This window comes from Callithrix jacchus, chromosome 7 (assembly GCF_049354715.1).
Source record: "Callithrix jacchus isolate 240 chromosome 7, calJac240_pri, whole genome shotgun sequence".
NCBI classification, from domain to species: Eukaryota; Metazoa; Chordata; class Mammalia; order Primates; family Cebidae; genus Callithrix; species Callithrix jacchus.
Genome location: NC_133508.1, coordinates 68,711,987 through 68,729,147, shown reverse-complemented (window position 1 = coordinate 68,729,147; position 17,161 = coordinate 68,711,987). Strand labels below are relative to the sequence as shown.

Genomic DNA, 17,161 nt, shown 5'->3' with positions numbered 1-17,161 from the left:
TTTTTTGTATTTTAGTAGAGATGGGGTTTCACCATGTTGGCCAAGATGGTCTCGAACTCCTGACCTCAGGTGATCCAACCATCTCAGCCTCCCAAAGTGCCACCGTGCCAAGTCTCTCTTGGCTTTTCAGACACCAAGCACTCCTTGTTTTCTTCTTCCAGTTCTGATTGATGTTTCCTTTCTTCCTGCACATCACAGCTGATCTACCTTGGGGTTCTCTTTTTACCCCAGCTCTCATAACATTTTTCCTGAGTGCTACGAATTATTCCATAGTTTTTTAGTTACCATGTATAGAGACAAACCGATAGATGATCAAACCTCTATCTCCATTCCCAGGCCTCATTCTTGACTTCCATATTCAATTGATTTTTGGACAACTTTCCTTGAAGGTCAGAGAATCCTCAAAATGCACAAACTTAAATTTATCACAATCAACAGCATCACTATCCATTCTGCTCTCAAGGTAACAGGCATAGGAGTCATGCTTAATTTTTTTCCCTTGGCTTCAGACACCAGATGAAATCAATAACCAAGTCTGATGATCAAATTCCTAACTCTCTTATTTCCTACTATTTTTTTTTTTTTTTTTTTTTGAGACGAAGTTTCGCTCTTGTTACCCAGGCTGGAGTGCAATGGCACCATCTCGGCTCACCACAACCTCCGCCTTCTGGGTTCAGGCAATTCTCCTGCCTCAGCCTCCCAAGTAGCTGGGACTACAGGCCACCGTGCCCAGCCTTATTTCCTACTATTACCATCTCAGCTGCTGCCATCATCTCTTGCCAGGACTACCACTTTAAAGAACTCCTAGTTATGGCCAGGAGCAGTGGCTCATGCCTATAATCACTTTGGGAGGCCAAGAGGGGCAGATCACTTGAGGTCAGAGTTCCAGAGCAGCCTGTCTAATATGCTGAAACTCCATCTCTACTAAAAATACAAAAATTAGCTGGGTATGGTGCCACATGCCTGTAATCTCAGCTACTTAGGAGACTGAGGCAGGAGAATCACTCAAACACTTAAACCCCGGGAGGCGGAGGCTGAACTCCAGCCAGGTGTGGTGGCTGATTCCCATAATCCCAACACTTTGGGAGGCCGAGAAAGGCAGATCACCTGAGCCCAGGAGTTCGAGACCAGCCTACCCAACGTGGTAAAACCTCACCTCTACTAAAAAGACAAAAATTAGCCAGGCATGGTAGTGGATGCCTGTAATCCCAGCGACCTGGGAGTCTGAGGCACACGAATCACTTGAACCCAGGCAGCGGAGGTTGCAGTGAGCCAAAGTTGTGCGACTGAATTCCAGCCTGGGCAACAGAGCAAGACTCCATAGCAGAAAGAAAAAAAAAGATTTCATTTGTTGGTCAGATGGCCAAGTTTTCCTGAAGACTTAGCATTATAACAAGCAGGTGATACTAGTTCATTACTATTTACTGCAACATACTGTAGTCTATGTCCCTAGTTAAGTGGACTTGTGGCTTATAGTCTCATCAAGAAATGTAATAGAAGATAATGCTAAGTATGCAAGCATAAGTGAGACAAGGAAATTACAGGGCTAATGCTTCTAGAAATATGAGCTCTTAAGTACCAGAATTTCACCTGCCACATTACAATAAAACAAAAAATATATATAACAACCAGCTAATCAGAACTAAGTCAGCCAACTTAAACATAAGACCTAACACCATAAAAACCCTAGAAGAAAATCTAGGCAAAACCATTCAGGACATAGGAGTAGGCAAAGACTTCATGACCAAAACACCGAAAGCATTGGCAACAAAAGCCAAAATAGACAAATGGGACCTAATCAAACTCCATAGCTTCTGCACAGCAAAAGAAACAGTCATGGCTGGGCGCGGTGGCTCAAGCCTGTAATCCCAGCACTTTGGGAGGCCGAGGCGGGTGGATCATGAGGTCAAGAGATGGAGACCATCCTGGTCAACATGGTGAAACCCCGTCTCTACTAAAAATACAAAAAATTAGCTGGGCATGGTGGCGCGTGCCTGTAATCCCAGCTACTCAGGAGGCTGAGGCAGGAGAATTGCCTGAACCCAGGAGGCGGAGGTTGCGGTGAGCTGAGATTGCGCCATTGCACTCCAGCCTGGGTAACAAGAGTGAAACTCCGTCTCAAAAAAAGAAAAAAAAGAAAAGAAACAGTCATTAGAGTGAGTCGGCAACCAACAGAATGGGAAAAAATTTTTGCAGTTTACCCATCTGACAAAGGGCTGATATCCAGAATTTACAAAGAACTAAAACAGATTTACAAGAACAAAACAAACAAGCCCATTCAAAAGTGGGCAAAAGATATGAACAGACACTTTACAAAAGAAGACATACAGCCAGGTGCGGTGGCTCACGCCTGTAATCCCAGCACTTTGGGAGGCCGAGGCGAGCAGATCATTTGAGGTCAGGAGTTCTGAGACCAGCCTGGCCAACATGGTGAAACCCCGTATCTACTAAAAATACAAAAAAATTTGCCAGGTGTGGTGGTGAATGCCTGTAATTCCAGCACCTTAGGAGGGTGAGGCAGGAGAATTGCTTGAACCCAGGAAGTAGAGGTTGCAGTGAGCTGAGATCGCAATACCCCATCTCAAAAAATAATAATAATAAATTTTTAAAAATTAAATAACATTAAAAATATAATTTTGTGATCATGGTATCTCCCCTGCCAGGTAAGTATAAAAAGACATTAATTTTGTAAATTATATGGACTATGTAATATTTCATAAGATACACAGAATATTAATTGACATAACATTTGCAAATAAGACAGATAATTCTCAGGCTATATTTGGCCTCAAATATCTTTTGTTAATGTTTTCAGATTTTGAAAGTTAACTTACAACCTCTACAAAGCAGTACTATTTAAAAAAACAGATATCCAGCCTCAAGAGGGAGAGGAATTGTGGAAAGGATGGGAAATCATGCAATAAGACAACATTAGAACCACATTCCGCATGGCAGCAACAATTGGCTAGAGCTCAGCAGACAGGAAATAGGGCTGTCCCATTCATCTGCCAGTCTCCCTTTGGTTTATTTCATTCAATTATCCACTAGAATGTAAAATCTGGGACTTCACCAGAAAGAGGTTTTGTCTGTTTTGTTCACCACTGTATTTCCAGGGCCTAGAAAAGTCCCTGGCACATAGCAAGCACTCAATCAATAATCGCTTGCTGAAAATAATTGCTGTCTGCCTGGTCCTAAAAATACAGGTTTCTAACAAGTATTCACAATATGTTTCTGTCCTCCCCTCAACGACAAAGACTGGTTAATTTAACTTTACATTTAATATAGGGCTTGGCTGGGTATGGTGGCTCACACCAGTAATCCCAGCACTTTGGGAGGCCAAGGCAGGTTGGATCACCTGAGGTCAGGAGTTCAAGATCATGGTCAACATGGCGAAACCCCCATCTCTACTAAAAATACAAAAATTGGCCAGGCATGGTGGCGGACGCCTGTAACCCCAGCTACTAGAGAGCCTGAGGCAGAAGAATCGCTTGAACCCAGGAGGCAGAAGTTGCAGTGAGCTGAGACAGCACCACAACACTCACACTCCAGCCTGGATGACGACAGCAAGACTCTGTCTCAAAATATGTAAGTATGTATGTATGTATGTATGTATGTATGTATGTGTGTGTGTGTGTGTATATATATATATATATAGCTTGACACATAGAAAGTACTTTGTTTACTAAGTGATTAACAGTTATTAATTATCACTTACTGAGTACTTACTATGTGCTAAGCACCGCGCTAAAATGCTTTACAGGCATTACCTCATTTAATTCCTGTAACAATCCTATTATCTCTATTTTATTTTCTTTCATTTTTATTTTAATTTTTTTAGAGACAAGGTCTTGCTCTGTCACCTAGGCTAGAGTATGATAGTGAGATCATAGCTCACAGCAACTTCAAACTCCTAGGCTCAAACGATCCTTCTGCCTCAGCCCCTTACGTAGCTGGGACTGTAGGCACATGCCACCACACCCAGTTGTTTGTTTTTTTTTTGTAGAGATAGGGGTTTTGCCATGTTTCCCCGACTGATCTGAAACTCCTTGCCTCAAGTGATCCTCCTTCCTGAGCCTCCCAAAGTGCTAGCAATAAAAGTGTGAGCCACTGCACCTAACCCATACCTATTTAAAGATAAGGAAATGAGGCTATGTAAAACAAGTAATTGGTCAAAAAACTAGTAACATGGAATGAAATAACTGTAATACAAAAAAGGATGTGAAAAGGGCTATATGGGCCAGGATGCAGTGCCTCATGCCTTTAATTCCAGCACTTTAGGAGGCTGAGGCAGGTAGACCACAAGGTCAGGAGTTCGAGACCAGTCTGGCCATATGATGAAACCCCGTCTCTACTAAATATACAAAAAAAAATTAGCCAGGTTTATAGCACATGCCTGTAATCCCAGCTACTCAGGAGGTTGAGGCAGAAGAATTACTTGAACCTGGGGGGAGAGGTTGGAGTGAGCTGAGAAGGTTGCGTCACTGCACTCCAGCCTGGGCAACAGAGCAAGACTCTGTCTTTGGGGGCGGGGGGGAGAAAAGGGCTATATGGAAGTTATGAACAGGCCAGGCACAGTGGCTCATGCCTGTAATCCCAGCACTTTGGGAGGCCGCAGACGGCGCATTTCTTGAGGTCAGGAGTTCAAGACCAGCCTGGTCAACATGGTGAAACCCCGTCTCTACTAAAAATACAAAAATTAGCTGGGCGTGGTGGCACGCACTTGTAGTCCCAATAACTTGGGAGGCTGAGGCAGGAGAATGGCTTGAAGCTGGGAGGTGGAGGGTGCAGTGAGCCAAGATTACACCACTGCACTCCAGTCTGGGAGAAAAAGGGAGACTGTCTCAAAAAAAAAAAAAAAAAAAAGGGGAGGGGCGCGCTGCACACTGTGGCTCACGTCTGTAATCCCAGCACTTTAGCAGACCAAGGCACGTGGCTCACTAGGTCAGGAGTTCAAGACCAGCCTGGCCAATATGGTGAAACCCCGTCTTTACCAAAAATACAAAAAATTAGCCGGGCGTGGTACAGGCACATGTAATCCCAGATACTCGGGAGGCTGTGGCAGAGAATCACTTGAACCCGGGAAGCAGAGGTTGCAGTGAGCGGAGATCGTGCCACTGTACTCCAGCCTGGGCAATAGAGTGAAATGTCTCCAAAAAAAAAAAAAAAAAAAAGTCCGAAGGAGAGTTCATTTCCAAATTGGAAGGCATAAGGTATTTCAGAAAGATTCATGAAAGAGGCAGTATTTAAATTAGATCTTGAAAAACAGTTGAGATTTTCATAGGAAAGGATGGATGGGGAAGAGATTGCTATAGCTACTTTCTCCACCAGGAATGCTTAAGCACAAATAGCCCATTTTTTTTTTATTAGAACCATACTGAGTAAGTGTCTCTTCCATGTATCAGCTATGAATTTGCTCAAGTTACTGAAACCCTCCATCCTTTGGTTTTCTCAACCAAAACATGGGAATCTGAGAATTAAATGAATACATAAAGTACAGGCATACCTCATTTTTTTGTGATTTACAGATATTGTGTGTTTTTTGTTTAGATTGAGACAGGGTCTCACTATGTTGCCCAGGCTGGTCTCAAACTGCTGAGCTCAAGTTTTGCCTGCCTTAGCCTCCAAAGTGCTGGGATTACAGGCATGAGCCACCACACCCAGCCAATGTGTATTTTTTTTTAAAAAACACACAAATTAAAGGTTTGTGACAATCCTATGTTAGGCAAGTCTATTGGTGCCATTTTTCCAGCAGCATGTGTTCACTTTGTGTCTGTGCCACATTTTGAAAATTCTTGTAATATTTCAAACTTGTGCTTACAATTGTTTTATCAGTTATGGTGATCTGTGATATTTGATCACAAATCAAATTGCAACTGTTTTGGGATGCCATGAACCATGGTCATATAAGATGGAGAACTTAACTGATAAATATTGTGTATGTTCTGACTGTTCCACCAACCAGCCATTCCCCAGTCTCTCTCCCTCCCTATTCCGAGATACAACAATATTGAAACGAAGCTAATTAATAACCCTGCAATGGCCTCTATGTGTTCAAGTGAAAAAAAAAGCAGTCAGATGTCTCTCACTAAATTAACAGCTAGAAATGATTAAGCTTAGTGAGAAAGGTTGAACGCCAAGATATGCTTAGTGAGGATATGTTGAAAGCCGAGATATGCTGAAAGCTAAGCCTGTTGCACCAGTTAGCAAAGCTGTGAATGCAAAGGAAAGGTTACTGAAGGAAATTAAAAGTGCTATTCCAGGCCGGGCGCGGTGGCTCACGCCTGTAATCCCAGCACTTTGGGAGGCCGAGGCGGGTGGATCACGAGGTCAACAGATCGAGACCATCCTGGTCAACATGGTGAAACCCCGTCTCTACTAAAAATACAGAAAATTAGCTGGGCATGGTGGCACGTGCCTGTAATCCCAGCTACTCGGGAGGCTGAGGCAGGAGAATTGCCTGAACCCAGGAGGCGGAGGTTGCGGTGAGATGAAATCACGCCATTGCACTCCAGCCTGGGTAACAGGGCGAGACTCCGACTCAAAGAGAAAAAAAATTTTACTTTTACTGGACATATTATTGCACACTTAAGAAACTACAGTATAGTATAAACTTTTATATGCATTGCAAAACAGAAAAATTCATGACTTGCTTTATTATATTTGCTTTACTGCTGTGGTCTGGAGCCAAACTTGCCTTAGCTCCAAGGTATGCCTGTACTTAAAGAGTATCCAGCACATAGCAAGTTCTGTATAAGTTTTGGCCATTATTATTATAGCTTTCCCATCTCTGTCTCTTTTCATGGCTCTCACATTTTGGTGCAACCTGGGTTAAAATACAAACTGGCAAAAAAATAAAATAAAAGCTGGCAAGTCTCTTAAATAAGAAAAGCTTCTCCAGAAGTTCCCCAGGCTTCCCTTCCCATCTAATTTAGCCAGAATTGCATCATATGCCTATGCCTAAATCAATCACTGTCTAGGGAGCTAAAGTTACAATGACTGGTTTAGAGTTTATATCAAGACCCACCCCCTGGGGTAAGGAAAGATAGGCAGATTCCCAGTTAGCAAATTAGTAGTAATGGTGCTAAGACAACTAGTGTCTGCTAAGACTCAAGAGGCTGTAGCCTCTGCTAGAGAGTCAGAATAAACCTCCAGAACAACAAACATCACCCCTACAAGGCACCTAAAGGCAGGAAAATCACTACAAAGGTCTCTTAAAGGTAATGAAGTTTGGGCACTGCAGAAATAGTGTAGGATGTAAGCCTGAGCTATCAGAGAGTGCACTTAAGAGTTAAATACAGCAGGTTCTTTACTCATGGACATGTGAAGGCAGGCTGTGTTAGTGTCTCCAGTGTCCACAGGATCCAGATTACTAGCCCTGGACTAGTGACCTAATCTTCTCAAAGCCTCAATTTATAATTGTAAATGGAGATAACACAAGATACCTTGGATTAGATGTTAGGATTAAATGAATACTTACATTAGTCTGATCTACTAATATAGATAAACAAAAAGCTGACATTATTTATTTATTTTTTTTGAGACAGGGTTTCGCTGTTGTTACCCAGACTGGAGTGTAATGGCACGATCTTGGCTCACCGCAACCTCCGCCTCCTGGGTTCAAGCAATTCTCCTGCCTCAGCCTCCCGAGTAGCTGGGACTACAGGCACGCACCACCATGCCCAGCTAATTTTTGTATTTTTAGTAGAGACGGGGTTTCACCTCATTGACCAGGATGGTCTTAATCTCTTGACCTCGTGATCCACCCGCCTCGGTTCCCAAAGTGCTGGGATTATAGGTGTGAGCCACTGCGCCCGGCCAAAGCTGACATTCTTAAAGACAAGGTATGATGAGGGAGAGGTACTTGAGATGAAGCTGGAAAGAGGAAGTTACCTGACTCTAGGCTAAAAACCCACTTCAAGACCTTGGTCAGGTTTTGTTGCTCCACTGAAGAACTTTCATACTGAACTATACCAGAATAGGACTAACTTTATTTCTTAATTCCTTAAGTCTTCTTAGAGATTTATGTTCGGCAGAATGGGTAAGAATCTTACTTCTGGCTTTGTGGCTTATTGGCTGTGTTATTTTCCCTGAGGCAGTTTCCCAATCTATAAAACTGAGTAAATCCCAACCAAATTTATTTCACTGAGCTTATTAAACATTACTTCCTACCCTTTGAGGCAACAGTGTTTCTGAAACTGAAGACCAATACGAAATTTGTAACATAAAGTTTATAACATAAGAGCTCCTAAATTTTCACTGATGGATGAAGCTCCAGCTACTAAGAAAGGCCTATTGGTCTTATTACCCAACAGAGAAACATGGAAACCAGAGTGCTTAAGGAAAAGGAACATTATTGAAAGTGGAAAAGAATCTGTTCTGACATTAAGAGAGCCCTTACTAGGCTCCAGGCAATGTTATCTGCTTTTTGTTTGTTTTTGAGATAGAGTCTCGCTCTGTTGCCCAGGCTGGCATGATCTTGGCTCACTGAAACTTCCTCATCCCGGGTTCAAGCAATTCTCCTGTCTCGGCCTCCCAAGTAGCTGGCACTACAGAAGCACACCACCACGTCTGGCTAATTTTTGTATTTTTAGTAGAGACAGTTTCACCATATTGGTCAGGCTGGTCTCGTACTCCTGACCTCAGGCGATCCACCCGCCTCAGCATCCCAAAGTGCTCGGATTACAGACCTGAGCCACCTTGACCAGCCCAAATGCTGTTACCTTATTTAATCCCCAAATACCTTGATAACACAGCCCCACCCCTTCTTTCTAGAGATGAAAAAAGGCTCAGAAAGGAAGAACAACAACAACAACATTATCGTGGACTTTGCTAGATGCTTTCCATATGTGTTGTGTCTGGCATTTAAGTGACTTCCGAGATCTCATTCTAAAGTCATTGCCTTGAAGCTCAAGCAAATAATTTGTTTCCTTAGAATCACAAATCTTTTTTTTTTTTTGAGACAGAGTTTCGCTCTTGTTACCCAGGCTGGAGTGCAATGGCGAGACCTCCGACTCCTGGGCCTCCCAAAGTGCTGGGATTACAGGCTTGAGCCACCGTGCCCAGCAAAATCACAGATCTTAAAAAATTCAATTCCAGGCAGGGATTGGTGGCTCATGACTGTAATCCCAGCACTTTGGGAGGCTGAGGGGTGGATCACCTGAGATCAGGAGTTCGGGACCTGCCTGGCCAATATGGTGAAACCTTGTCTCTACTAAAAAAAAAAAAAAAAAAATTAGCTGAGAGTGGTGGCGGGTGCCTGTAATCCCAGCTACTTGGAAGTTGAGGCAGGAGAATCTCTTGAACCTGGGAGGTGAAGTTGCAGTAAGCCAAGATCAGGCCACTTCACTCCAGCCTGGGAGACAAGAGTGAAACTCCTTTTCCAAAAAAAAAAAAAAAAAAAATTGCAGAATCTCTTTTTGCTTGCCCCACACACAATAGTTGAAGTTAGCAATTCACCCTAGACTCTTTCCGCTTCCTTCAGAAGATTCCAAGGTGGGCCCACATGCAAAAACAAACAAAAAACCCAAAACACCTTTACAACTTTGCCTAGGGTATAAAAGCTTTTTTCCCTTCTTCCAGCCCAACCACTAGAGGGCCAGGTCATTACAAAAAATAAAATAAAATTTTAAAAAAGGCTGGGCGCAGTGGCTAACACCTGTAATCCCAGCACTTTGGGAGGCCAAGCTGGGCGAATCATTTGAGGTCAGGAGTTTGAGACCAGCCTGGCCAACACGGCGAAACCCCGTCTCTACCAAAAATAAAAAAAATTAGCTAGGCTTGGTAGCGGGTGTCTGTAATCTCAGCTACTACGGAGGCTGAGGCAGGAGAATCGCTTGAACCCGGGAGGCGGAGGTTGCAGTGAGCCGAGATCGCGCCACTGCACTCCAGCCTGGGCAACAGAGCCAGACTCTGCATTTAAAAAAACAGAAAAAACAAAAAAAACCCAGCAGTTACAAACTAGACTTGGGAGTGTCCACCCTGGCTTAGCCACTGTGTGACCTTTGGTAAGTTACTTTACCTTTCTAAACCTCAGCTTCCACATCTGTAAAATAGCAATAACGGTAGCATCTATTTCCTTAGGTTTTACAAATTAAGTAAAACAAGATAGGTAAAGCAATCAACACAATGCCTGCACATAAGAAGACTTAGCAAATTTAAGTTTTTACTGCTGGAGAGAAATTACCACTGTTGGTTCTGTCTCTTAAGTCCAAGACTTCGCCATGGTATTCTCTCTTAACAGAGGCCTTGCCAGCCGGAGTCCCCCCAGAAAGATCAACAGGTCGCTCCTTTTCTCCTTACCAAGGCCAGCCCAGAAACCTAAAGTCCCCAACCTAAAGATGGCCAAGAGGACCTGACCTTTGGTGTTCTACCATCATAAGGGATGCCACTCTGAGCCCAACCGAACCACACTATTTCCGCCTTGGTTCCGTTCTTCTGGCCTTCAGCGGCACAAGCTACCCTCGGCATGGGTGCCCACGGTTACTGGCCTGGTGCTGGCTTGCCTGGCTCCCCCTCACCAGAGGACTCCACTCCGCTACGTAGGTAGGACTTCCCTGAGTTCAGGGGAGCCACTGAATCTAGTCAAGACGCGCGTCGGCCAAACACAAGCCAGGAGAAAGCTACCTTAGCGCCGCCCAGGCCTGCTGCCAGGAGTCCGTCCCCCAGCCCCAGTCTGGGCGCAGGGCGGAGAGTAGGCCCCTTTCTAGCTCCCAGGAACACGTGAGCTCCTGCCCGAGGACACCATGTGGGGGGCCCCCGGCATGCCAAGGTGTCCCTGGAACCAGCACCAGAGAACTGCTCCCAGCGCGGGCGCTCGCTCGGCCCAAAACTGGCTTGAGGGGCACTCCTGGCCTGACTTCTCCCCAGACCTAGCTAGAGGGATGCAGACATCTTACGCAGACCGGAGACAGGCTCGCGCCAAATCCTGCCTGAGTCCAAGAACCCGACTGCTTGGTTTCCTCACTCACCCATCGCGGCTCCGCTCGCTCACACTTGGCGGCGGCAGCAGCGGCGGCAGCGGCAGCAGCTTCAGCGGCAGCTTCAGCAGACAATATGGCGGATCTGCAGGACGGCAGCCCGAAATGGACAAACTACTTATCTCCAGGACGAAACGCGTTATTGGCCCAACTGCCTATCATTACACCGAAGATACGAACTTAAAGAGACCGCAGCCACTAAAGGTGGGGCGGGGAAATGACGTACGCAAGGAGTGGCTGGGAGGAGATAGCGAGGGATACCTACGAAAGTTAGGTGTTTCTACAAGTTCCCAGCTGTTTTTGCTACTATTTCTTTTTTATAGTGAGATTTTTTTTCCCCAGAACTTTTTCTTCCAGAAGCGTATCCCTTCTTCCCATAGTTGAAACCAATAGCCGGGAGCGATGGCTCACGTCTGTAATCCCAACACTTTGGGAGGCCGAGGTGGGCGGATCACCTTAAGTCAGGAGTTCGAGACCAACCTGACCAACATGGAGAAAACCCGTCTCTACTAAAAATACACAATTAGCCGAGCGTGGTGGCCCATGCCTGTAATCCCAGCTACTCGGGAGGCTGAGGCAGAAGAATCGGTTGAACCCGGGAGGCGGAGGTTTCGGTGAGCCGAGATAGCACCATTTGCACTCCAGCCTGGGCAACAAGAGCGAAACTATGTCTCAAAATAAAATAGCCGGGCCTGGTGGTGGGCGCCTGCAATCCCAGCTAGTCGCAAGGCTGAGGCAGGAGAACTTGAACCCGGTAGGTGGAGGTTGCAGTGAGCGGAGATCACACCACTGCACTCCAGCATGGGTGACACTGACATTCCATCTCAAAAAAAAAAAAAAAAATTAGACGCGGTGGCAGGTGCCTGTAATCCCAGCTACTTGGGAGGTTGAGGCAGGAGAATCACTTGAACCAGGAGGAAGCCAAGATCGTGCCACTGCACTCCAGCCTGGGCAACAAGAACGAACTCCGTCTCAAAAAAAAAACAACAACAAAAATGTAGACCCTGGGCTGACTATGAATAACAAATCATCTAGTTAGGGGAAGTGACTTGCTCAAGGCTATAGAGAGAAGGAAACGAGGAAATAAGACTAAACCCAGGTTTTCTGATTAGTTGGCAGTCTTACTGGATGATAACAAATAGAAAAATAGGCCTGTGCGGTGGCTCATGCCTGTAATCCTAGCACTTTGGGAGGCCGAGGCAGGCGGATCACAAGGTCAGGAGATCAAGACAATCCTAGCCAACATGGTGAAACCCCCGTCTCTACTAAAATACAAGCATTAGCTGGGCATGGTGGCGCGTGCCTGTAATCCCAGCTGCTTGTGAGGCTGAGGCAGGAAAATTGCTTGTACCCAGGAGGCAGAGGGTGCAGTGAGTTGAGATCCTGCTATTGCACTTCAGCCTGGCGACAGAACAAGACTCCATCTCAAAAAAAAAAAAAAAAAAAATAGGGCTAGGTGTGGTTCACGCCTGTCTATCATCCTAACACTTTGGGAGGCTGAGGATCACTTGAGGTCAGGAGCTCAAGACCAGACTGAGCAACACAGTAAGACCCCATTTCTACAAAAGATAAAAGAAGAAATTAGTGTTGAGAAATATTAAGTTTACCCTGCCCCCATGGCTCCTTTGTGGAGGATACCTTGTAGTTTGTAATCAGTGGTAGATGGGTAACAGCTGCCTACGTGGTACATTCCTGCATTATGTGTATATGTAGAACACCTGTGTATTAATAAGAATCACCTGTCAAAGAGCAAATAAATATGTGGAAGAATCTCTACTCAGGGCCTTCAGTCCTGGAGAGCTGTAAGCCCCACAGGCTCTCAGGCTGTTGGTCCCCAGGATAGATCCACTCTGTTGGGCTATCTGGGTGTCTGCCTCTCAATACCTTCAGCCCGCCTGGGTGGGGGTCTCCAGATGGAGTTGGGTCTGGCAATTAGCCAGACATGGTAATATGCACTTGTACTTGGGAGGGTGAGGAGGAAGGATCACTTAAGTCCAGGAAGTCAAGGCTGTAATGCCATGATTGTGCCACTGTACTTCAGCTTGGGTGATAGAGTGAGACCCCGTGTCTAGAAAAAAAGAGAGAGAAAGAAGAAGAAATAAGCGGGCCATGTGGCTCATTCCTGTAGTTCCAGCACTTTGGGAGGCCAAGGAGGGCAGATTGCTTGAGCCTAGGAGTTCCAGACCAACCTAGGCAACAGCAAGACCCCGTCTCTTAAAACAAAACAAAACAAACAAAAAACAAAACAATGAGATCTATGCAGTATAGTTGACAGAGTGATTTCATAATCATTATTTCATTTATCCTCACAGCAAGCTCCTTGAGGGCAAGGCTGGGTTCTGTATTGTTTACCACTGTATCTCAAGCACCTAGCACAGAATATGGCACATCGTGTGTGTGCTCCACAAATAACTGTTAAATGAATAAACAAAGAATGAACAGAAAATTGAGTTACACAGAGCAAGGGATATGATCTCCCCTTTTAGAGATGAGGAAATTGAGGCTCTTATTGTTCAGGTGCTTTTGAATCATGGAATGTATGACTAGCACAAATCAGGCCTTTCTTTTTCCATGACATGCCAGCCCTCCTTTCCCCCACCTCAACACAGAGCCAGGCTATATCTTCAAGACATAGAGGGAACCGGTTGCTAGAGGTTGTGGGGAGGGTGAGATGAACAGGCACAACACAGAGGATTTTTAGGGTAGTGAAAGAAAATACTCTGTATCCACTATGATCATGAATACATTTCATTGCACATTTGTCTAAACCCACAGAATGTTCAACACTGAGAATGAACCATAATGTAAACTATAAACTGTAGGTGATAATGATGTGTCAATGTAGGTTCCTCCAGTGTAACATACGTACCACTCTGGTGTGGGATGTTGATAATGGGGGAGGATGTGCACATGTGGGGCCAGGAAATATAAAGGAAATCTCTGTATTTACCTCTCATTTTCCCTGTGAATCCATAGCTACTCCGAAAAAATAAAGTCTTTAAAAAAAAAATAAAAAAATTAAAAAAAAGACATAGAGGGATCTATCTTTTGGAAGCAGAATGAGGGCCTGTCACAACAAATTGCCAACTTTAGTTGTGTGCCTGGCCCATTTTCTTGAGGGAAAGAAATCAAAAGGAAAACTCTAGGATGAAGGTCAGGAAGGGGCACACTGTATTTCCCTTCCTACTGCCACTGCTTAAGGTGAGACCTGATCACTTTGCCCTGGTCTATTTTGCTTGCCTCCTTACTGGCCTCCTGACTCCAGACTTTCCCACTCCCATCCACTATCTCCTGAAAAGCAGAGACCCGTAATCCCAGCTATTGGGAAGGCGGAGGTGGGAGAATCCCTTGAGCCCAGGAGTTTCAGACCAGCTTGGGCAACATGGAGAAATGCTCTCATTAAAAGAAAAAAGAAAAGAAAAGGAAGAAAAGCAGAAACCTTATAGTGTAACTCTTCTGCTTAGCAACTTCCTATTCCCTGCCCTTAGGTAATGCCCAGACATTTTAATTTGGCACACAGACTGATCCTTACCTGCTTCTTGGGCCATTTCCCTTATCAGGCAACCCAGGCTCCAACCACATTTGGGGAACCACTTTTCTTCAAATATGCTCCTATCTTCGCTGCTGCCTTTGCATATGCTGTTCCCTCTGCTTAGAATGCAGTGTTCCCCTTTCCCTGCTTAACCATGAGAACTACTCACTTTTTTTTTTTAAGGTGGAGTTTTGCTGTTGTCCAGGCTGGAGTACAATGGTGCAATTCCGGCTCACTGCAACCTTCACCTCCTGGGGTCAAGCGATTCTCCTGCCTTAGCCTCCTGAGGATAGGTGAGTAGCTGGGATTACAGGCATGCTCCACTACACCCAGATAATTTTTTCTTTTCTAAAAATTATTATTTTGAACAGAGTCTAGCTCTGTTGCCCCAGGCTGGAGTGCAGTGACGTGATCTTGGTTCACTGCAACCTCTGCCTCCTGGGTTCAAGCTATTCTCCTGCCTCAGCCTCCCAAGTAGTTGGGATTACAGGCGCCTGCCACCATGCCCAGCTAATTTTTGTATTTTTAGTAGAGACAGGGTTTCACCATATTGGCCAGGCTGGTCTCGGACTCCTGACCTCATGATCTGCCCACCTCAGCCTCCCAAAGTGCTGGGATTACAAACATGAGCCAAAGCACCCGGCCTAATTTTTGTATTTTTAGTAGAGACGGGGTTTTGCCATGTAGGTCAAGCTGGTCTCTAACTCCTGACCTCAGGTGATCCACCTGCCCTGGCCTCCCAAAGTGTTGAGATTACAGGTGTGTTGAGATTGAAAGTGAGTAGTTCTTGCAGTTGGGTGCAGTGGCTCACGCCTGTAATTTCAGGGTGTCTTTCCAGATGGTCAGGGTATCTGTCCTCTCCACTACTACAGGAAAAAATGGAACACTGATTTTCCTTAGCATTTCACACTCTAATTTGCTCACAATGTGTGCCCATCTTTCCTTGTTGTCTATGGGACAGTAGCTTCCTTATCTTTGTAACCATCCCAGTGTTTAGCACAGTGCCTGCCTCAAGCGAGGCATCAAAAACATTTGCTGAGGAGCATGTCTCCCATACACCATTGTGAGCTCATCTGCATACCTTATGGCCCAGAAGAGCTCAGCAAACCTGGGCTGAATAAATGAGAAGGGCTCAATGTCCATGTTTCCTCTTCCAGCCTGAACCCTCCATCCTATCTATGCCCATAGGAGGCAGTGACCCTACAAGCAGCTGTTTCTACTCTAGCACATGACCCTGATCATATACCTTTGCTAGCCTAGGATTACTGGTCCTCCCAGCTCGAGCCTCGGTTGACCTTTCCCACTCCTTTTTTTAAATCCTTCCTACTCTAAGTTCCACATTCTGCTTACCTTCCCCCAAACATACCAGAATGTTCCAAATGTATGTGCTACTGCATGTGCACTATTACATCTGCCTGCTTCTCTAACTGAAACACCCCTTTCCCCTCTTGTCTACCTAGGAAGTGGCTAATCCAGACTATTCCCTCCTCCAAGAAGCCCAGAGAACATTAACCATTCTCTCCCCTGTGCTCTGCTGTACCTTGCAACTGTTGGATTCATCCCAGTATAGTATTACTTGCTTGTTCCAGTGTCTTGGTATCCTCTCCATCTACCATAGTACTCAGCAAGGAAGAGGGTCTCAGTGACTGTATGCTAAGAGCATCAAGACATCACATTCTGCCAGGACAGTAGTGTCATCTTTCAGAGATATTTATTTAGAGACGGAGTGTTACCCTTCACCAGGCTGGAGTACAGTGGCATGATCTTGGCTCACTGCAACTTCTGACTCTGGGGTTTAAGCGATTCTTCTGCCTCAGCCTCCTGAGTAGCTGGGACTACAGGCAAATGCCACCATGCCCGGCTAATTTTTGTATTTAGTAGAGATAGGGTTTCACCATATTGGCCAGGCTGGTCTCAAACTCCTGACTTTGTGATCCGCCCGCCTCTGCCTCCCAAAGTGTTGGGATCGCAGGTGTGAGCCACCATGCTCAGCTTATTTTTATTTTCTTTGAGACAGTCTTGCTCCGTCACCCAGGCTGGATTGCAACGGCACGATCTTGGCTCACTGTAACCTCTGCCTCTCAGGTTCAAGCAATTCTTGTGCTTCAGCCTTCCAAGTAGTTAGGACTACAGAGATGTGCCACCATGCCCAGCTAATTTTTGTATTTTTCGTAGAGACAGGGTTTTGCCATCTTGGCCAGGCTAGTCTCCAACTCCTGGCCTCAAGTGATCCACCTACCTTGTACTCCCAAAGTGCTGGGATTACAGGTGTGAGCTACATAAATTCAGAGATTTTATGTTCAGCTCTACCACTTCCTAGCTGTGTTACTATGGGCAAATCACTGTAACTCTCTGAGCTCCAGTTCTTCATTCATTGGAGTGACAGCACTTTCCTCCTAGGGTTGTCATAAAAGTTAGATTAAGGCAAGGCCTGAAATACACACAGTGCAGCATCTGGTACACAGTGAACATTCAATTCACAGCAGCTATCACTGCTACCATGGCCTCTGGTGCTTCCTCATCTTCTCTCTACTGAAGGCGGCAGTACCCACAGATGCTTCAGAAGCCACATGTGTGGGGTTTCCTAAACCAGAATCCCACACCTCTACAATATGCTTCACATACACGAAGGAAAGAACCACAGGACACAGGC

General features: G+C 45.3%; 1 protein-coding gene across 2 annotated transcripts in view; it reads right to left on the bottom strand.

Annotated features, from left to right (window-relative positions):
- KPNA6 (karyopherin subunit alpha 6) overlaps window positions 1–11,070 on the bottom strand; it is a 64,383-nt gene extending 53,313 nt beyond the window's left edge. The window contains exon 1 of one of the 2 annotated variants that reach the window (XM_009000809.5): window positions 10,896–11,070. Coding sequence is in view for 1 of the 2 variants with exons in the window: in XM_009000808.6 (XP_008999056.1) it covers window positions 10,968–10,971 (4 nt within the window). In the remaining variant the exon portion in view is untranslated. The remainder of the gene's footprint in view (window positions 1–10,895) is intronic. The other variant, XM_009000808.6, reaches the window with a different exon arrangement.
- Window positions 11,071–17,161: the final 6,091 nt, after the last annotated feature.